At 40.7% G+C, this 22,563-nt stretch overlaps 1 protein-coding gene and 1 pseudogene across 4 annotated transcripts in view; both read right to left on the reverse strand.

Moving 5' to 3' along the window:
* CENPI (centromere protein I) overlaps positions 1–22,563 on the reverse strand; it is a 77,542-nt gene that overhangs the window by 13,141 nt on the left and 41,838 nt on the right. For all 4 annotated transcript variants that reach the window (XR_001109213.2, XM_012464069.3, XM_064362553.1 and 1 more), the window contains 5 exons: positions 20,043–20,137; positions 14,128–14,263; positions 12,674–12,798; positions 11,128–11,176; positions 10,780–10,998 (listed from right to left, as the gene is read on the reverse strand). Coding sequence is in view for 3 of the 4 variants with exons in the window: in XM_012464069.3 (XP_012319492.2) it covers positions 10,780–10,998; positions 11,128–11,176; positions 12,674–12,798; positions 14,128–14,263; positions 20,043–20,137 (624 nt within the window). In the remaining variant the exon portion in view is untranslated. The remainder of the gene's footprint in view (positions 1–10,779; positions 10,999–11,127; positions 11,177–12,673; positions 12,799–14,127; positions 14,264–20,042; positions 20,138–22,563) is intronic.
* On the reverse strand, positions 7,768–8,856 carry LOC105725121 (FUN14 domain-containing protein 2-like; annotated as a pseudogene).

Raw genomic sequence — 22,563 nt, forward strand, 5'->3', positions numbered from 1 at the left:
CCTAAGGAATACAACGAAAAGCTATAAAAACTAATAATTGAGTTCAACAACATTATGAGATATAAGAACAATATACAGATGCAGATCAATTGCATTTCTATATAATAGCGATAAGCAATCCAAAACTAAAATTAAGAAAAATATTCCATTTACAATAATATAAAAAAAAACAATGCTTAGGAATATATTTAACAAAAGAAGTATAAAATTTATAATCTGAAAACTGCAAAACATTGTTGAAAAAAACTGAAGACCTACATAAATGAAAAGACATGATGTTTATGCATTGGAAGACAATATTGTTAAGATGGCAATACTACCTAAATTTCTTTTTTTTTTTTTTTTTGAAGTATTCTATTTACTCCATCTTTCTGAACAAGTCTTGCCCACAACCTTCTCACTTGCTCTAACCCTAGTTTGCCCTCCTTGCCTGGGACACAGCTGTTATCCTGGATTTGCCTTCATATACTGGGAGACCCTCTCATCTTCTGCCCATGTTGTTGGGTCTCTTGTTTTCTGTAAACGTCTTACTGTCTCTAGGGTTTTTTTTTTTGGTTTTGTTTATTATTATTATTATTATACTTTAAGTTCTGGGATACATGTGCAGAGCATGCAAGTTTGTTACACAGGTGTACACATGCCATGGTGGTTTGCTGCCTCCATCACCCCGTCATCTATATTAGAATACTACCCAAATTTCTACAGATTACAAGCCATTATCTATCAGAATTGCAGTGGGATCCTTTTTTTTTTTCTTTTGAGACAGAGTTTTGCTCTTTTGCCCGGGCTGGATGGAGTGAAGTGGCACAATCTTGGCTCATTGCAACCTCCACACTCCCGGGTTCAAGCTATTCTCCTGCCTCAGCCTCTCATAGTTGGGATTACAGGTGCATGCCACCAAACCTGACTAATTTTTGTATTTTTAGTAGAGACAGAGTTTCACCATGTTGGCCAGGCTGATCCTGAACTCTTGACCTCAGGTGATCCCCCCGCCTTGGCCTCCCAAAGTGCTAGGATTACAGGCATGAGCCACCACACCCTGCCTGGATTCTTTATAGAAATTGATAGCTGGTTCTAAAATTCATATGGAATTTCAAAGAATCAAGAATAGCCAAAACAATCTTGAAAAATAAGAACAAGTTGGAGAACTCATATTTTCTGATTTCAAAGCTTACTACAAAGCTATACTAATCCAGACAACATTTACTGGCATGAGGACAGACATATAGATCCATAAAACAGAATTAAGAGTCCATATATCTATGGTCCATTGATTTTAGATAAGGGTGCCAAAGCATTTTAATAGGAAAGAGTAGCCTTTTCAACAAATGATGTGGGTACATTTGTGTGCTCACACACACAAAAATGAAGTTGTATACTTAAATCACAACATACACAAGAGATAAAATTGATTTTAAAAACCCAAATATAAGAGTTAAAACTATAAAATTCTCAGACAAAACAGAGGAGTAAATCTTTGTAATCTTGGATCAGGCAGTGATTTCTTAAGCTCTGACAACAAAAGCATAAGCAATGGAAAAAAAAGTGAAATCACATTTCATTAAAATTAAAAACCTTTGTAAATCAAAAGACACTAACAAAAAAGTAAAGACGGCCTACAAAATTGGAGAAAACTTTTGCAAATTACATATTTGATAAAGGATTTGTATCTAGAATACAAAAAGAACTATTATAACTTAATAATAAAATCGCAAATAAACTCATTAAAAAATGAGCAAAGGGCCAGGCATAGTAGCTCACACCTGTAATACCAGCACTCTGGGAGGGCAACCCAGAGTTGAGACCAGGAGTTCCAGACCAGCCTGGGCAACAAGGTAAAACCCTGTCTACAAAAAGTGAGCCAGTAGTGGTGGCGTGCGCTTGTAGTCCCAGCTACTCAGGAGGCTGAGGTGGGAAGATCAATTGAGCTCTGGAGTTCAAGGCTGCAGGTAAGCTGTGATTGTGCCACTGCCCTCTAGCCTGAGCTACAGAATGACAGTCTCAAAATATATATATATATAAACTAAAAAACTTAAAAAAAAATTTTTAAGTGAGCAAGGAGTCTGAATAGACATTTCTCCAAAGAAAATATATAAATGATTAATAAGCACATGAAAAGATGCTAAACATCAATAGCTACCAAGGAAATGCAAATCAATACCACAATAAAATACCACTTCACATCTCCAAGATGGCTAGGAAAGAAAAAAAAAAACCAGGTAACAAGTGTTAGGAAAGAGGTGGAAAAAATGGAACCCTTACATACTACTGATGGGAATGTGAAATGGTGCTGCTACTTTGGAAAACAGTCTGGAAGTTCTTCCAGTGGTTAAACATAGAGTTATTATATGATCTAGTATTCCCACTCTTTTTTTTTTTTTGAGACGGAGTTTCGCTCTTGTTACCCAGGCTGGAGTGCAATGGCGCGATCTCGGCTCACTGCAACCTCCGCCTCCTGGGTTCAGGCAATTCTCCTGCCTCAGCCTCCTGAGTAGCTGGGATTACAGGCACATGCTACCATGCCCAGCTAATTTTTTGTATTTTTACTAGAGACGGGGTTTCACCATGTTGACTAGGATGGTCTCGATCTGTTGACCTCGGGATCCACCCGCCTCGGCCTCCCAAAGTGCTGGGATTACAGGCGTGAGCCACCGCGCCCAGCCCCCACTCTTAAGTATATATACCCAAGGGAAATGAAAAACTGAAAATAACCAAAATGTCCATCAATTGACAATATGACATCAATTGACAATTGAATAAAATGTGTCATATCTATATAAAGAAATATTACTTAGCAGTAAAAACAAATAACATACTGATACATACCATAAGATAGCTGAACGTTGAACATACTATGCTAAGTGAAAGAAGCCAGGTCAGGCACTGTGGCTCACGCATGTAATCCCAGCACTATGGGAGGCCAAGGTGGGCCTCCCATAGTGAGGTCAGGAGTTAGAGAGTCAGGAGTTAGAGACTAGCCTGGCCAACATGGTGAAACCCCATCTCTACTAAAAATACAAAAAATTAGCTGGGCATGGTGGCACATGCATCAGGAGGCTGAGGCAGGAGAAATTGCTTGAACCCAGGAGTCAGAGGTTGTTGCAGTGAGCCAAGATGGCACCACTGCACTCCAGCCCAGGTGACAGAGCAAGACTCTGTCTCAAAAAAGAAAAAGTACAAAAAGTACAAAAAATTAGCTGAGCGTCGTGGTGCGTGCCTGTAGTCCCAGCTACTCAGGAGGCTGAGGCAGGAGAATCACTTGAACCCAGGAGGCAGAGGTTGCAGTGAGCCAAGACGGCACCACTGCACAGAAGTGGTCACATATTGTATGTCACAGAAAATCACATATTGTATGATTTCACTGATTTGAAACTTCTAGAATAGGGAAATACACAGATATACAAAGTAGATTAGTGTTTGCTTAAGACTGAAAGGTGGGAGGCCCTGGGGAATGATGGCTAAGGGGTGTGATGTTTCTTTTGGGAATAATGAAAATGTTCTAAAATTGATGATGGTGATGGATGCACAGCTCTAAGAATAAAAGCCATTGAACCGTATACTTAATTTGTTTTTTTTTGTTTTGTTTTGGTTTGGCTTTTTTCTGAGATGGAGTCTTGCTCTGTCACCTGGACTAGAGTACAGTGGTGCCATCTCAGCTCACTGCAACCTCTGCCTCCTGGGTTCAAGCGATTCTCCTGCCTCAGCCTCCTGAGTAGTTAGGACCACAGGCATGCGCCACCATGCCTGGCTAAGTTTTTGTACTTTTAGTAGAGACTGGGGTTTCGCCAGTTTTGCCATATTGTCCAGGCTGGTCTCAACTCGTGACCTCAAGTGATCCGCCCGCCTTGGCCTCCCAAAGTGCTGGGATTACAGAGGTGAGCCACTGTGCCTAGCTTCATCATACTATTCTACCTTTGTTATGTTTGACATTTTCCATAACAAAAGGTAGATTTTTTTTTAAAGTAAAGTGCTAATGATATGGTAAGGAATTACAAAGCCAAAATATAGAAAATGAGAACCCAAAGAGGTAAGTCTAATACTCAAAATAACTTTTGGCCTGAGGGAATTTGCCAATCCAGAGGAATTTGCTACCAAAGTGAACTGTACTTCCACGGCCTCAAAGAACTAAGGTAATTAAATTCAGAGCATAGGGTTTGCCAAAATTGGGAACTCTTATTAATCATGCCCCACTTATTTTTTTGGGACAGAGACTCGCTCTGTTGCCAGGCTGGAGTGCAGTGTTGAGATCTCGGCTCACTGCAACCTCCACCTCCCGGGTTCAAGTGATTCTCCCACCTCAGCCTCCCAAAGTGCTGGGATTATAGGCATAAGCCACAGCGCCCAGCCATGCTCCACTTTAAACTTGGAAATGGGCTACACCTTCAAGATAGGACATAACCAGAAGTAAATCAGTCCTCTTACAAGCTTGCAGTCTGACCTCCCAGTTCAGGGAATCTGAGACACAGAACTTGGATTTAGGGTAGTGACAGATAAAGAGCACCACTGGGTACCTGTGAGAAGCAAAGGAAAATCCTCGGTGCAGAAAGTTATCATTTCAGCGTTCAACTTATTTCTACAAAATAATATTCCAAGTATCCAGCACATGGTCAAAGATAACCAGGCACACAAAGAAACTAAGTAGTGTGAGGAAGAAGCGCGCACACACACACACACACACACACACACACACACACACACACACACACAAAAGCAGGCAACAGAGGCAGACATTCAAAAACTTCAGACATTGGAATTATCAAACACAGATTATAAAACAATGCAAGAAAGGAAACACTGGATGGAAAAAACAAAAAGCAATAGAAATGGCTATCTCAAGGAAGAAGATGGTAAAAGATGGAAGAGGCAAGGGTAGAAATGAGATTTTCATAGTTTAGAATTTAGGGCCAGGCGTGGTGGCTCACGCCTATAATGCCAGCACATTGGGAGGCTGAGGCGAATGGATCACCTGAGGTCGGGAGTTCGAGACCAGCCTGACCAACATGAAGAAACTCTGTCTCTATTAAAAATACAAAATTAGCCAGGCGTGGTGGCGCATGCCTGTAATCCCAGCTACTAGAGAGGCTGAGACAGGAGAATTGCTTGAACCCGGGAGGCAGAGGTTGCGATGAGCCAAGATCACACCATTGCACTCCAGCCTGGGCAACAAGAGCGAGACTCTCTCTCAAAAAAAAAAAAAAATGGAAATTACGTAAATTTACATATTTCAAAATAAAATCAAATCTAAAAAAAGTAGCCAGGCACAGTGGTGCACACCTTTAATCCCAGCTGAGGCTGGGCAGGCATCTCTCTTGAACTCAGGAGTTTGAGACCAGCCTGGGCAACATGGCAAAACTCCATCCTTACAAATAGAAAAAACACTAGCTGGGAGTGATGGCACACACCTGTAGTCCCAGCTACTTGGGAGGTAGAGGTGGGAGGACCAAGTGAGCCCCAGAGGTCAAGGCTGTAGTGAGCCAAGGTTGCGCCACTGCACTCCATCCTGGGGGACAAAGAGTGAGAATGAGACCTTGTCTTAAAAAAAAAAAAAAGGCAATCTGTAAAACATGAAAACAAATGTACCTAACTGCATGTAAAATACAGTTACGTGCACCTTACATTTGTAGAAAGATTTAGTCCAGGGGAAGAAGACCTGCAAACATCTAGTAGTCTCATATTAGTAGTAATATTAACATTATTAATTTGACACATTTTTATATATTGTATGATAAATAAAGCTTTTATGAAGGTAAGAAAAGAGAAAAAGACAAGAAGAAGAAATATCAGAAGATCACTATACTGTCTCTGAAATTCTTCTATGTAGTTAAAAAATATAACTCTTATTCAAATATTCAAATCAATTAATATGGTTTTAGAGGCTTATGTATTATTTTTCTCAGCATCTGGTCCTTGACTGCATTTCAGAACCTCATCTCCTACCAGATTATAGTCTAGCCCAGTGGCTCTCAACTCTTGTATATCAGAACTACTTAAAAGGTGGGTTTCGAATGTTGCCCTAGAGTTATTAAATCAGAGTCTCAGCATGGGAGGAGCCAAGGATGTACACTTTCAAAAAGCACCACTGGGGCTGGGCACGGGGCCAGGCATGGTGGCTCACACCTGTAATCCCAGCACTTTGGGAGGCTGAGGCAAGTGGATCACTTGAAGTCAGGAGTTTGAGACCAGCCTGATCAACATGGTGAAACTCCGTTTCTACTAAAAATACAAAAATTAGCCAGGTGTGATGGAGCATGCCTGTATTCCCAGCTACTGAGGAGATTGAGGCAGGAGAATGGCTTGAACCTTGGAGGTTGCAGTGAACCGAGATCATACCACTGCACTCCAGCCTGGGCTACAGAGCAAGACTCCATCTCAAAAACAAAACAAAAAGAAAAAGGAAAAGCACCACTGGCAATTCAGCTGCTCAGTCAGTATAGAATCACTGCTCCAGCCCTACAATTCTACTTCATGTTCCTCGAACATGACAGGCTCTAACATGGAGGTCAGCCAACCATGGCCCAAAGCCCAAACTCCAGCTCAATACCTGGTTTTGTAAATAAATTTTTTACTGGAATACAACTATAGCCATTTGTTTATGCTTTGTCTATAGCTGCTTTCATGCTACAATGACAACACTGAGTACTCTTGACACAGACCACATGATTTGTAAAATCTAAAATATTTACAGTCTAGCCTTCTACAAGAAAAGTTTGCTGACTTCTGTTCCATTTCTGCTCTGCATCTTTGCACTTTTCCTCAAACTTTGCTCCTATCTTGGCAAGCTCCTGTCCATCCTTCAAATCAACATCATTTCTGCAAATCCTGAACTTAGGCTCCTTTATATTTTTTCATCACCCTCTGTACTTTCCCCTATTATATGACTCATTATTGTTTCTTCTAAGATGTCTGTTTAATGACTGCCTCCCTGACTAGATGGCAAACTCTCTCAGGACAACACTCTGAGTGTCTTATTCACTATAGTGTCTGCTTCATTGTATGCATATATTAAAATTTATTCAATGAATATCTCCCCCCACCCCCACCGCACACCTTTTCTCATTTTGTTAGATGTTCCGGTCTGTTAAGGGAATTCTGAGTCCAAATTCTTTCAGGGTATTTTTATCCCACCCTGTTGTCTCATCCATGCATTTCAGATACACACAATTTGAGTTCTTCTCCATATCACATACACATAATGTTGAAAGTGACAGGGCTGAGAATAAAGTCCTGAAAGAACACACACAAACACACACCCTCTGCCACCTGCCTGCATATTGGTATCAATCCATTAAATCAGCAGTCTTTGACTAAGAGTCTAATTGTACTATTATGTAGCCTACATTTTCTATCTTGTCTAGAAGGATTTTATGAGAGCTTCCACTTCTATGAGCCTTTCCTTACATGGCACCACCTCTATCCAGGCAGGACTGAACTAATCACTCCCCCATCTTTCTCACAACTGAACTTTTTCTCATTTTGCCACACTGTATTATAGTAATTTGTTTAGAAGTCTGTCTCTGCTACAAGCCCAAGCTCTCTTAGAGGACAGAAACTTACCTAAATTAACTAGAATCCCAGAGCCTAGTACAATGCCCAAAATTTAGTTGTTACTTAAAAAAAATTACTAAATACGTCTTATAATTCAGACACATTAAATTTATGGCATTTCCTATTTCTGCCATCTAAAAATTCTTTTTTTTTCATGCTTAAAGGCAAATGCATTCAGTTCCTTTCCATGCAGCACACAATAAGGTTATCTATGTGCTTATTTCTTTTCCAAATCAATACTTTGGGACAACCTTTCAGGATCCAGTCATCTTCCATGGTGAGCCAGCTTGCAATGTGTTCTGGTTTAAGTGTCTTGCATGGGGGTAAAGGAATCTTCTTGCTGACCTACAGACTGACCAAGTGGGGGGTGTACTGGGAGGAGAGCTAAGGACTACTGTCTCTTCTGCCACCATCAAGCTCATGGTGCCACAGTAACTTGCACCAACAGATGCTTATAGAAGCCACCCGGATTTGCCATGGCAGGGAGGAAGGCACGGGAGAAGAGGAACGACTTGATGTCCTATGACGGAGTGTAGAGGCTGCTGGCTGGAAAAAAACAGGAACAATGAAAATGAGGTCATCTTCCTTAGGATGCCATGCCAAGCAGAAAGCCTCCGAAAAATCCCCCAGTCACTAGAGCATTCTTCTTCACAAATGACACCACCTCCTCGGCTCTGCTCCTGACCTCAGCAGGTACCTGACTGCTCTTAGATCTTCAGCTGCTGTTTGGCTTTCTTCATGTCCTTCCCCACTCGTTGCCAGTCAACTTTGATGTACCCAGTATGGTTTGCAAGCTGAAGGAGAAAAAATCCACCTCCCACAGCTGTTGCAGCCAACTTTCCAACCTTCTGGAATATGAAACCCACGCACCATCCAGTGACACCTCCAATGAACAGCTGAGTTGCCACGCTATACTTTTCGGCTGAAGGTCCAGATTCCTGCCCGAATAGCTTACACCACCATGGCTGCTTCTAGGCAAATTCTGCAAGGTCCAGTGACTCAAAATTTCCCTCAAAGTTTCCTTGACTGGACGCAACCATTTCGAGGAACTCCTCTCGCGAGGACACATGCAGAGGATCTGCGCGGTAGGCTGCGGAGTGGTGCGCAGTCGTCGCCACCACTTGGCTTCCGGCACGTGGGGCAGATGTTTCCATTCCCACGGCGGCGGCGGAAGAGCTAAAAATTCTTTTAAAAATACCCTTACCTGTATTCAATTAGGAAAAGAGGAAGTCAAATTGTCTCTATTTGCAGACGACATGATTGTATATCTAGAAGACCCCATCTTCTCGGCCCAAAATCTCCTTAAACTGATAAGCAACTTCAGCAAAGTATCAGGATACAAAATGAATGAGCAGAACTCACAAACATTCCTATATACCAATAACAGACAAACAGAGAGCCAAATCAAAAGGAAACTCCCATTCACAATTGCTACAAAGAGAGTAAAATACCTAGGAATACAACTAACAAAGGATGTAAAAGACCTCTTCAAGGAGAACGACAAACCACTGCTCAAGGAAATAAGAGAGGACACAAACAGATGGAAAAACATTCCATGCTCATGGTTGGGAAGAATCAACATCATGGAAATCGCCATATTGCCCAAAGTAATTTATAGATTCAACACTATCCCCATCAAGCTACCAATGACCTTCACAGAAGTGGAAAAAACCACTTCAAACTTCATATCGAACCAAAAGAGAGCCTGCATAGCCAAAACAATCCTAAGCAAAAAGAACAAAGCTGAAGGCATCATGCTGCCTGATTCAAACTATATTACAAGGCCACAGTAATCAAACAGCATGGTACTGGTACCAAAACAGAAACACAGACCAATGGAACAGAACAGAGGCCTCAGAGGCAACACCACACATCTACAATTATCTCCTCTTCGACAAACCTGACAAAAACAAGCAATGGGGAAAGAATTACCTGTTTAACAAATGGTGTTGGGAAAACTGGCTAGCAATGTGCAGAAAGCAGAAACTGGACCCCTTCCTGATACCTTACACTAAAATTAACTCCAGATGGATTAAAGATCTAAACATATGACCTAACACCATCAAAACCCTAGAAGAAAACCTAGGCAAAACCATTCAGGACATAGGCATAGGCAAGGACTTCATGGCTAAAACACCAAAAGCAATGGCAACAAAAGCCAAAATAGACAAATGGGATCGAATTAAACTTCAGAGCTTCTGTACAGCAAAAAAAAAAACAATAGAGAAAATCGGCAACCAACAGAATGGGAAAAAATGTTTGCAATCTACCCATCTGACAAAGGGCTAATATCCAGAATCTACAAAGGACTAATATCCAGAATCTACAAAGAACTAAAACAGATTTACAAGAAAAAAACAAACCCATTCAAAGTGGGCGAAGGATATGAACAGACACTTCACAAAAGAAGACATATGAGGCCAACAAACATATGAAAAAATGCTCATCATCACTGGTCATTAGAGAAATGCAAATCAAAACTACATTGAGATACCATCTCACGCCAGTTAGAATGGCGATCATTAAAAAATCTGGAGACAACAGATGCTGGAGAGGATGTGGAGAAATAGGAACACTTTTACATTGTTGGTGGGAGTGTAAATTAGTTCAACCATCGTGGAAGACAGTGTGGTGCTTCCTCAAGGACCTAGAAATAGAAATTCCATTTGACCCAGCAATCCCATTACTGGTTATATACCCAAAGGATTATAAATTGTTCTATTATAAAGACACATGCACAATTATGTTCACTGAGGCACTGTTTACAATAGCAAAGACTTGTAACCAACCCAAATGTCCATCAAGGATAGACTGGATAAAGAAAATGTGGCACATATACACCATGGAATACTATGCAGCCATAAAAAACGATGAGTTCGTGTCCTTCATAGGGACATGGATGAATCTGGAAACCATCATTCTCAGCAGACTGTCACAAAACAGAAAACCAACCACCGCATGTTCTCACTCATAGGCAGGTATCGAAGAATGAGAACAAGTGGACACAGGGAGGGGAGCATCACACATTGCAGTCAGTTGGTGGGGGCTGGGAGAGGGACAGAGGAGGGAGGGAGGGAGGGTGGGGAGGGATAACATGGGGAAAAATACCAGATATACGTGATGGGGGGATGAAGGCAGCAAACCACCTTGCCATGTATGTACCTATGCAACAATCCTGCATGATCTGCACATGTACCCCAGAACCTAAACTACAATAAAAAGAAGTACCCTTACCTGTAGCAAAAAGGAAACAGCATAACTCAAGAAAGAAGGATGATGGACTACATTTAAACTCTTTTTATATTCAGCCACTCCAGTATTTTCCAGGATTTCAGGGTCAATATATATTCCTTTCTCAAAGGGTTTGGAGGTCCACAGGCAACCAACCATGGATGTCAAATAGTGATTAAATTCTTGATAAGTCTTGCTGCTGAAACTGAACTCCGATTTTGTCTAATGGGAGAGAAATAAAAAATTGTCACTATCACCTGTTATCCCTTTCTTTCTTATTCCCATCAGGTCACGTATATCTAGACTTAATTTGTAAACAACAGTGATTTAACAGAGTTTTCTCATTCATACCTTTTGTACCAACTCATTTTTCTTTGCGGCAGTCAAATTTTTATGATACCTAACAGAAAAAACAAACAGAATGAAACATGTAATATGCCTTTGAATATAATGCCTTTGAAGTGGTAAAAATAAACAAAAACATATATTTTAAATGTAAATATCTGCAAATGTGCACATACACAAATATCCAGTTGTGTAGTTAAGGATTTTATCATTTTGTGATACATTCTCAAGTGAAAATTAATAGAGGCTCAATAATTGGTTCACTTAAGATGTGCACTTGACTAAGTAAAAAATAAACAATGAAAAATGCTTTCAACGTTTCACTATTAAAAATTTAACAGAGTTCTCACTCATAAGTGGGAGTTCAACAATGAGAACACATGGACACAGGGAGGAGAACATCACACACTGGGGCCTGTCAGCGGGTGAAGGGCAAGGGGAGGGAGCACATTAGGACAAATACCTAATGCATACAGGACTTAAAACCTAGATGATGGGTTGATGGGTGCAGCAAACCACCATGGCACATGTATACCTATGTAACAAACCTGCATGTTCTGCACATGTATCCCAGAACTTAAAGTAAAATTAAAAAAAAAAATAGAGGCTCAAAAGCAGTCAGTCACTGATATAGAACATATTTTCCTGATGTTAAAAAAAAAAAAGGTACAGCAGAAAGGTTAAAGGGGAAATTTAGAAATACGTTCTTCTTGTCAGAGAACTATTAACAACTAACAAGTTTTTTAACATTTCAACCTTGACATAGTTCTACGAGTTATGCCAACAAGGTGTATACTTAGCTGGGCATGGTGGCTCACACCTGTAATCCCAGCACTTTAGGAGGCCAAGACAGGTGGATCACCTGAGGTCAGAAGTTAAAGACCAGTCTGGCCAACATGGTAAAACCCCGTCTCTACAAAAAAGTTCAAAAACTTAGCCAGGCGTAGTAGCAAGTGCCTATAATCCCAGCTACTGAGGAGGCTGAGGCATGAGAATCACTTGAACCCAGGAGGCGGAGGTTACACTGAGCCAAGATCACGCCATTGCACTCCAGGGTAACAAGTGCAAACCCCATCTCAAAAAAAAAAAAAGTGTACACTTATGGACTAAAAAGAGTAATTTCAGTCCATACGTGAAATAATTAGAAGAGACTAGAAATAACACAGCTTTACATAATTGGCAATAGCTCCCCTTATCTCCCAGAAAATGTTTTTACCAGAGAAGCTACAAACACTGAAAGCAATTGTCATCAAACGACTAATTTTTCCTGAAGACACAGCAACTAGAATGAACCATGCTGAGTGCAACAGTACCACTGCACAACAGGTCCTCAACTATGACTTTTTTTTTATTCCGTAACCACAGCAGTGGATTTAAAAACAACACAGCTATCATAGCCCCATATCGGAAGGTCATGTCCAAACGCAAGCCACGTTTCCGATTTCCAGAGGCCCTGGCAGAAAATGAGTAGGAATATTTATTGTATTATAGCTGAAAAATGAAGAGAGAATTATAATACACTATTTCATAAAATGGTAAAAAGCTTTTGTACCTGTGCATAATAAAACACAGCTGATTCAGGATGCTGGCATCTAGGCTGAGGAGTGCAGAATAGAAGATCCCAGGAGGAAACAACACCACTAATGGAAGGTTATAATTTATATATATGTCACACACCTTTGAAAAAGAATGATAACATCAGTATATAGAGTATTCCCCAGAACTCTTCAACCAAGTTCACCCAAAGAATCATCAGTATAAGATAAGCAATAATATAACATTAGCTTTGGACATGTCTGACTCCTAAATAAACAGATAACTACAAGCTTGCTTAAAATACACTTCACCAAATATCAACTATACTATAGAGGATTATTTCTATAAGGCCATTACTTAAATCTTTCATTTTTTCTGGGGAAAGGTCTTAAAGTTAGGGGAACAGGGTAGAGGAAGGAAGTATTTCTTTCTCCTTAATTCCCATAATACTTACTTATCATATGAGTTAGCTGTCAACCTAGAAAACAAAGGAGCATGCTTCTAAGCAAATGCACAATACAAGACAACTAGGTATTAGTAAATAGAGAAAGCTGGGAAAAGTGAGACTATAATGGATAACTTCATGGATAATATTAAATTGGCACAAAAGTAATTGCAGTCTTTGCCATTGAAAACAATAGCAAAAACCGCAATTACTTTTGCACCGATCTATAGTTCTGTCCAGGTCATATACTGTAAAACAATAAAAGGATACTAGGTACCAAGAAAAGTAAGGCAATTGAAAGGTAGAAATGGACATCTGTAGAAACAAGATATTTTTGGTTTCTGCCAAGGGTGGGGAATGAGATGAACAAAAATAATGCTAACAATAGACTTCCGTCTAGGGCCGGTATTAACACAGGTCAATGTAGCGGTACCTGGACCTAAAAATCTGCCAGCATTTAGTCCAGTCTAGTGCCTTTGGTGATTAAAAACAAAAATGGAAAAAAAAAAAAAAAAAAAAAACAGCATTTAGGCCGAGTGTGGTGGCTCATGCCTGTAATCCCAGCACTTTGGGAGGCCAAGTCAGGTGAATCACGAGGTCAGGAGTTCAAGACCAGCCTGGCCAACATGGTGAAACCCTATCTCTACTAAAAATACAAAAATTAGCTGCATGTGGTGGCAGGCACCTACAATCCCAGCTACTTGGGAAGCTGAGGCAGGGAACTGAACCTGGGAGGTGGGGGTTGCAGTGAGCTGAGATTGTGCCACTCCACTCCAGCCTGGGCGACGGAGCGAGACTCTGTCTCGAGGAAAAAAAAAAAAAAAGCATTTGTTTTTCCACTTTGTTTATGAAAGTCAGCGATTCTGCCAAGAAAATAATCATGAACCTCAAAATGTGAGGTTATTTTAACGATGCTAATAAGATTATAGCCCACCTTAATGGTTTTGCATAAAATTTAAATAGTAAGTCAATAAAGTGGACAGCCTTCACAAAAATCCAAATGGGGAAAATGTAATGTGTACTACCTTCTCATAGAAATCCAAAATAAAGTGCAGCAAGAAAGTACTGTTGCTCTCCAAGCGCATTGCAGTAGTGGACAGGCACCCTACATAGTGGATCAGTTCAGACACAGAGTTCATGGATCCACCCAAAGTTGTCTCTCTGCAATAAAAAACCGTTAACATTCAGATATAGAGTAGCAAAAGTGCTCACAATTCCAACGCTAAAGCTGAATGATATAATGATATAAAGCAAAAAGTTGGCGAATATTTTAAACACTTTCAGTGCTCCAATGTATAATTCACTTTTTAGAAAAATCACAGTGATTAATCATAAAACTACACTTAGCCCTCCAGAGAACCATTAAGATGAATTCATAGAACATTCTAAGCAACCAGACTCTACTAGTAAATACCAGAGAAATAAGGTAATATGTTCCAAGCAGATATGAAAATTCTCAAGTGAGAGATATAAAAACCACTAGAAAAATAGGTATTCCATTGATAGTTAAGGGGGGGAAAAAGTTCACATAAAAGTGACATGAAAAATTCAGGGCAGCACACACTGGCTCACACCTGTAATTCTAGCACTTAGGGAGGCCAAAGTGGGCAGATCTCTTGAATCCAGAAGTTTGAGACCAGCCTGGGCAACATGGCAAAAGCCCATCTTTACAAAAAATACAAAAGTTAGCTGGGGTGGTGGCACATACCTGTAGTCCCAGATACATGGGAGGCAGAGGTGATAGGATCACCTGAGCCTGTGGCTCACGTCTGTAGACGTGTGGTGGAACACGTCTGTAGTTCCAGCTACTTAAGAGGCTGAGGTGGGAGGATCGCTTGAGCCCAGGAGGCAAATGCTGCAGTGAGCAAGACTGCACCACTGTACTTTAGCCTGAGCAACAGAGTAAGATTCTGTTTCAAAAAAAAAAAAAATCAGTCCAGATGCAGTGGCTTACGCCTGTAATCCCACCACTTTGAGAGGCCGAGGCAGGCAGATCACTTGAGGTCAGGAGTTTGAGAACAGCCTAGCCAACATGGTGAAACCCTGTCTCTACTAAAAATACAAAAATTAGCCAGGCATGGTGGTGGGCACCTATAATCCCAGCTACTCAGGAGGCTGAGGCAGGAGAATCACTTCAGGAGGTGGAGGCTACAGTGAGCCGAGATCATGCCACTGCACTCCAGCCTGGACAACAGAGCAAGACCCTGTCTAAAAAAATTCAGCATAAAATGTGAAAATAGACAAAATTATACAGTAAACTAGAAAAAATGAGTACTAGTTTATCCCAACCAAGTCAAAAGTGGTTTAAAGGAATAAACATTAAAATGACTTTAGGAATCATTTCCTATGCTGTCGGTAACACTGCAACACATATTGAAGGAAACCTACAGTACACAAATCAAAATTCAGTTTTGCCTGAATTCCTTAGCTAAAATGCTGTTAAACATATTTTCACTTGAATTTGGCCGGGTGCAGTGGCTCATGCCTGTAATCCCAGCACTTTGGGAGGTTGAGGAAGGCGGATCACCTGAGGTCAGGAGTTTAAGACCAGCCTGGCCAATATGGTGAAACCCTGTCTCTACTAAAAATACAAAAATTAGCCAGGCGTGGTAGTGCACACCTGTAATCCCAGCAACTCGGCAGGCAGAGGCAGGAGAATCCCTTGAGCCCGGGAGGTGGAAGTTGTAGTGAGCTAAGATTGTACCACTGTACTCCAGCCTCGCCTAGGCAAAAGAGACTTTGTCTCAAAAAAAAAAAAAAAAAAAAAAGCAAAAGCAAAAGAAATATATATATTTTCACTTGAATTCAATTCAATCCTAAAAGAGAATTAGCAAATTTTTTGGCATCTTTTATTCTTCTAGTAAAAAACAGATCTGGGTATTTTATATTCTCCCTGGATCAATGAATGGAGTCTCCTACAGCACATATGGGTATTAGTTCAATCCATCCACCTACTCACCCCTGTCCTTCAATGCAATGTTAAATGGATTAGGAAAAGACTTAGAAATTTGAATTCATAGCTTTACCCTCCTATCTAGGTAGTCAACAATGATTATGCATAAGGAAAAGAACATGTATAATCTTAGTTTTAGAGATGATGATGACTCTACTACTGCCCACCACCGTGATAGTTCAGTGCCAGGGTAATCAAGGAAGGATCAGGAGACCATTCAAATAAGCAAGCATCTACACATAGCCATCTGGCTACTTGCAAAACTGTATCTTTTTTTTTTTTTGAGATGGAGTCTTGCTCTGTCACCCAGGCTAGAGTGCAGTGGTGTGATCTCGGCTCACTGCAACCTCCTTCTCCCAGGTTCAAGCAATTCTCATGCCTCAGCCTCCTGAGTAGCTGAGATTACAGACATGTGCCACCATGCCCAGCTAATTTTTATATTTTTACTAGAGACAAGGTTTCACCATGTTGGCCAGGCTGATCTTGAACTCCTGACCTCAAGTGATCCGCTGGCCTCGGCCTCCCAAAGTGGTGGGATTACAGGTGGTAACTGTATCTTAACTATGAATTTTGCTAACACTTGGCAACTATGTGTGAAATAATTTGAAACAATGACAATTGCTCAGAACAGCCTCTTTTGAAGTGTTTCTCCACAAGACACTATTGGCATTTTGTATGAAACAATTCACTGTTGAGGACTGCCTCCTACTCCCTACCCACTGGAGCACATTGAGCATCCCCATCTCCTACATACTAAATGATGGTTGTAACCTCTTCCCAGTCACTGTGACAACCAGAAATGCCTCCCTTCGAGAACCACTGTTAAGAAGTTTTCTTCCCTTCTCTTCTTATGATATATAACTACAGTTTACTCCCTTTTTGACAGTGATATGGCATATGGCCACATGACAGAAACAGGGCATTACACCTATATTTACTAAATAAAGAAGTATTGAAAACTTGAGCTATACTATATAATGCCATATACTGATACGACAAGCAAAATTATCTACATGTATGTCCATCTATTTAAGAATTTTAGAAAGCAGAATTCCTTTTTAAATTGTCTCCCTTAACTTATGACACTAATAAAAGAGGAATCTTAAGATTTTTGGAAAGATAATACAGAAATTGTAAGGCAGCTATTTCAGGGGTACCGGAGACTTACATTGCAAATTGGCCAAAGATTATAGATGCAAACATACTATTTTGTTAAATCTCTTGCTTATCTGGGGAATAGGGAATTAATAAATATGGGTCCAGGCTCAGTAGCCCACAGAGGGGAATGCACGTTAGGGAAAACCACAAGTAAAAGAGGAATTTCAGGCTGGATGTGGTGGTTCATACCTGTGATCTCAAAACTTTGGGAGGCCAAAGCAGGATAGCTTGGGCCTAGGGGTTCAAGACCAACCTGGACAACACAGTGAGACCATGTCTCTATAAAAAATTAAAAATTTAGCCAGGTGTGGTGGTGCACACTTGTGGTCACAGCTATTCAGGGGCTGAGGTGGGAGGATTGCTTGAGCTTGGGAGGTCGAGGCTGCAGTGAGCTAAGACTGCATCACTGTACTCCTGGGAGACAGAGCAAGACCCTTTCTCCAAAAAAAAAGGCAGGGGGGAGTAATTTCAAACCTACTATTCTTAATGTAACTTAGGTAGAAGAGATTAAATATTTAAAAGGAATTTCTTTATAATAGTGGTTCTCAAACTTCAGCTTGCACCAGAATTATGGTGGTGTTAAAACAGATTACTAGGCCCCAATTCCAGAGTTTAATTCAGTAGATCTAGGGCAAGACCTGAGATGTGCAACTCTAACAAGTTTCCAGGTTATACTGATGATCCAAGGACCGTATTTTGAGAAGCACAGCTTTACAAGATGTTTACTACTCACTAACACTCCACTTCCTTCTAAAAGTGATCAGATGTATATGGAAACAATGTAATAAGGAATAGGAAAAATTAAAAACAATTTTCCAGGCCTTAAGAGGCTTCTATTCTCTATTCTCCTACCAAAGTAGGAAACCACTATAGGGATAAGAACATACAGAAAAATGAGTCTGGGCTGAACTTTTAACCAAGCTAACCACCAGCTATTTATAACTGAAGCTAAGGGGAATTTGAACATTGGTTAGATATTTGAAGATATTAAGAACTATTGGCTGGGCATGGTGGCTCCTGCCTGTGATCCCAGCACTTTGGGAAGCCAAGGAGGGTGGATCACTTGAGGTCACGAGTTCAAGACAAATCTGGCCAACATGGTGAAACCGTCCACTAAAAACACAAAAATTAGCTGGGTACGGTGGCACACACCAATAGGCCCAGCTATTCGGGAGGCCAAAACAGGAGAATTGTTTGAACCCAGGAGGCGGAGGTTGTAGTGAACTATCATCACTCCACTGCACTCCAGCCTAGGCAAAAGTGAGACTCTGTCTCAAAAAAAAAGAACTACTAATTTTTTAGGTGTCGTAATGGTATCGTTTTTTACAGTTGAAACAGGAACTGAGTTTTGCTTAAAAACAATTGAAGAGGACGCGGTGGCTCACACCTATAATCCCAGCACTTTGGGAGGCCCAGGCAGGTGGATCACAAGGTCAAGAGACCGAGACCATCCTGGTCAACATGGTGAAACCCCGTCTCTACTAAAAATACAAAAATTAGCTGGGCATGATGGTGCACGCCTGTAGTCCCAGCTACTCAGGAGGCTGAGGCAGGAGAATTGCTTGAACCCAGAAGGCGGAGGTTACAGTGAACCGAGATTGCGCCATTGCACTCCAGCCTGGGTAACAAGAGTGAAACTCCGTCTCAAAAAATAATAATAATAATAATAATTGAAGATATAAATCTTAATGTTTTAGTTAACCAAAAAAAAATTGAAGAGAAAGGTGAAAGGTACTTAGATGAAAAAAGGTTAACCAAGAGTTAACCTTTGTTGAAGATGGGTAATGGGCACAGAACGGTAACACTGCAGTATTTTCTCTACTTTTGACTCAATTTGTAATTTTCTATAATATAGTTCTTCAACTGCTGAAAAATAATGTGACTGATAATAGAATTTAGGAGAAGCAGCCAGGCGCAGTGGCTTACACCTGTAATCCCATCACTTTGGGAGGCCAAGGTGGGCAGATCACCTGAGGCCAGGAGTTTGAGACCAGCCTGCCGAACAAGGTGAAACCCCATCTCTACTAAAAATACCAAAAAAAAAAAAAACTTAGTCAGGCGTGGTGGCATGTGCCTATAGTCCCAGTTACTCAGGAGGTGGAGGCAGGAGAATCATTTGAAGCTGGGAGGCAGAGGTTGCAGTGAGCTGACATTGCGTCACTGCACTCCAGCCTGGGTGAAAGAGCAAGACTCTGTCTCAAAAAAAAAAAAAAGAATATAGGACAAGGCAAATATTTTTGGTAGAGAGGCAAAACAACCTGATTATGCAGTGCCTTGAAATTTAGTCTTTTACTTTTTTTATATAAATATAAGTGTCATACACCAGTTAACACAAGTCTTTTATTTTGAAGGTAAAGCACACATTTAACAAAAATTTACTTATATTTTAAACTCCAAGTTAAGATAAATTAATGGATATAACCAAAATACAGCTTAGAAACATAAAAACAAAGTTGTACAGCAAAATTGCCTTAGAGATTTTTCTAGCCATCATGAAAATTGGCTTTACATATAAGAATATATTTTATAAAATGAGTTAAACTGAATGGAAGTCAAAGTCTAATCTCAGCTCTCTAGTGTTTTGCTCTATTAACTCTTGAAGTCACTTACCAGATAAGAGGTTGCTTTTTGATTTACATAATAGAAACTTAGAGAATTAACCTTCCTCTCAGGATTATGGGGGAAGAAGAGTGTAAAGTCACAAAAAAGTCTGCTAGAAAGTACTACTAAGCATTTACATGAAAAAATTAGGTTTCATGCCACACTATTAAACATATGCAAACATCTGTATACAGATCGTCTCTTGTGGAAGACTGTTAGATAACTCACAGAGGACTGTTTGTAACAGGTTTCATGTGAATGTCCATAGAAAGCCACAACAGCCAATTCTGCAGTAGCTCTTTCAGACTCTGAAGAACACTACACTGAAGAGGACAAAACAAAACAAAACAAAATCATGAAATCATTCAGACATAACAGTGTTCAGAACTAACAGAGGCTAAGAGATGGAAAGGATCACAGAGATGATCACATCCAATTTGGAACCCAACAGCTGCTTCTACAACATGATCAGTCTCCAGGAGACAGACAAATGCCAAGTACAAGTTTATTTTGCCATTTTCTCTACAAGAAACATACCTCAGCAGGACTGCCCAACTTATCAGCCTAGGAATAGACTTTTCTCTAAATTAAATTCATTTATAACAAATATTACATCATCGAATAAAAACAGCATCTTTATCGACCCCTCTCAGAGATCTTCTGAAGTTGCTATAGATACAAGTTCCTCTTCCTTTTTACCTTATGGTCTACAATTACAATTTGTCGCCTTTTTTGACAGTCACAAAAATTTATCTTAACTTCTGTGACTTTGAAAAACAAGCAATTCTAGTCTTTCTTTTCTTTTTTTTTTTTCCCCAGAGACGGGGTCTCGCTATGTTGCCCAGGCTGGAGTGCAGTGGCTATTCACAGGCGCAATCCCACTACTGATCAGCACGGGAGTTTTGACCTGCTCCGTTTCCAACCTGGGCCGGTTCACCCCTCCTTAGGCAACCTGGTGGTCCCCCGCTCCCAGGAGATCACCATATTGATGCCGAACTTAGTGCAGACACCCGATCGGCATAGTGAACTACAGCTCAGAACTCCTGGGCTCAAGTGATCCTCCCACCTCAGCCTCCCGAGTAGCTGGGACTACAGGCAAGCACCACCGTGCCCAGCTCTAGTCTTTCTTTTCTCAGGCCTTGCCTTGATTTCCCAAGCCTCAGTCACATACAAAAACATACAATGATCACAGAAATTAATCCACGGCATTTATGATGATAAACCGTAATATCTATAAATTTGAAAGCTATCTATATCATCCCAAAATCTAATACAACAAACCTTTCTTAAAAAACATTCTTACTAAATAATGGCCTACTGATTTCAGTATTTCTAGTGATAGAGTGCTCACTGCTACTTCACAGAACAGTTCAATTAATATTTTTTTTTGACAACTTGCATTCAGGTTAGAAGTAGTAGTTGAAAGCAACTCTGGAATCATCTAAGACAATAGTCTACTTCAGTGTCAACCAAGGAATTTTATCATTTGAAAAGATATTCAACATTATGTTATATTATCATTTTTTAAAATTTATTTTTAATTTTTGTGGGTACACAGTATATACATATCATGTCATATTTAGAAAGCAAAAAACTTGGCCAAACACAGTGGCTCATGCCTGTAATCCCAGTGCTTTGGGAGGCTGAGGTGAGCAGATCTCTTGAGCCCAGGAGATTGAGACCAGCCTAGGCAACATGGCAAAACTCTCTCTCTACTAAAAACATAAAAATTAATCAAGCATGGTGGCACATGCCTGTAGTCCCAGCTACTCAGGAGGCTGAGCTAGGAGGATAGTTTGAGCTCAGGAAGCAGAGGTTGCAGTGAGCCAAGATCGCACCACTGCACACCAGCCTGAGGAACAGAATGAGATCCCATCTCAAAAAAAACAAAAGAAAGGTATGAAGGGCCAGGTGGGGTGGCTCACACTTGCAATCCCAGCACTTTGGGAGGCTAAGAGGGGTGGATCACTTGAGGCCAGGAGTTCAAGATCAGCTTGGCCAACATGGTGAAACCCCGTCTCTACTAAATATACAAAAATTAGCCAGGCATGGTGGTGGGCACCTGTAATCCCAGCTACTCAGGAGGCAGAGGCAGGAGAATCACTTGAACCCATGAGGCAGAGATTGCAGTGAGCAGAGATCGCCCCATTGTACTCCAGCCTGTGCAACAAGAATTAAACTCCATCTCGAAAAAGAGAGAGAGATAGAGAGACAGAGAGAGAGGGATGGAGGGAGGGAGGGAGGGAGGGAAGGTAGATATGAGGTTTTTATGTTCATGATGATAAGAGGACATAGGTTTTTTTTTTTTCTTTTTTTTTTTGAGACAGGATCTCACTACTGGAGTGCAGTGTCCGTGATCTTAGCTCACTGCAACCTTTGCCTCCCAGGCTCAAGCAATTCTCTGGCCTCAGCCTCCCAAGTAGCTGGAGTTACAAGTGCGTGTTACTACCGCCAGGCTGATTTTTGTATTTTTAGTAGAGATGGGGCTTCACAATGTTGGACAGGCTGGTCTCGAACTTCTGACCTCGAATGATCCACCCACCTCAGCCTCCCAGAGTGCTGGGATTACAGGCGTGAGCCACTGCACCCAGCCAGTTTTTGCTTTCTAAAAACAAGACTGAGAAACACAGCTCTACCTGACATGTGAACCTTTTCTACATAAATATCCTGAATAGACAGCCATTAAACCTCTGCCTGACCTACTTCACTGTTAAGAAATATATCACCTCTGAAAGTCCTTTATTCCATC

The sequence above is a fragment of the Aotus nancymaae genome, unplaced genomic scaffold (genome assembly GCF_030222135.1).
Source record: "Aotus nancymaae isolate 86718 unplaced genomic scaffold, 86718_ANA_hifiasm-v0.15.2.pri h1tg000004l, whole genome shotgun sequence".
Lineage (NCBI taxonomy): Eukaryota > Metazoa > Chordata > Mammalia > Primates > Aotidae > Aotus > Aotus nancymaae.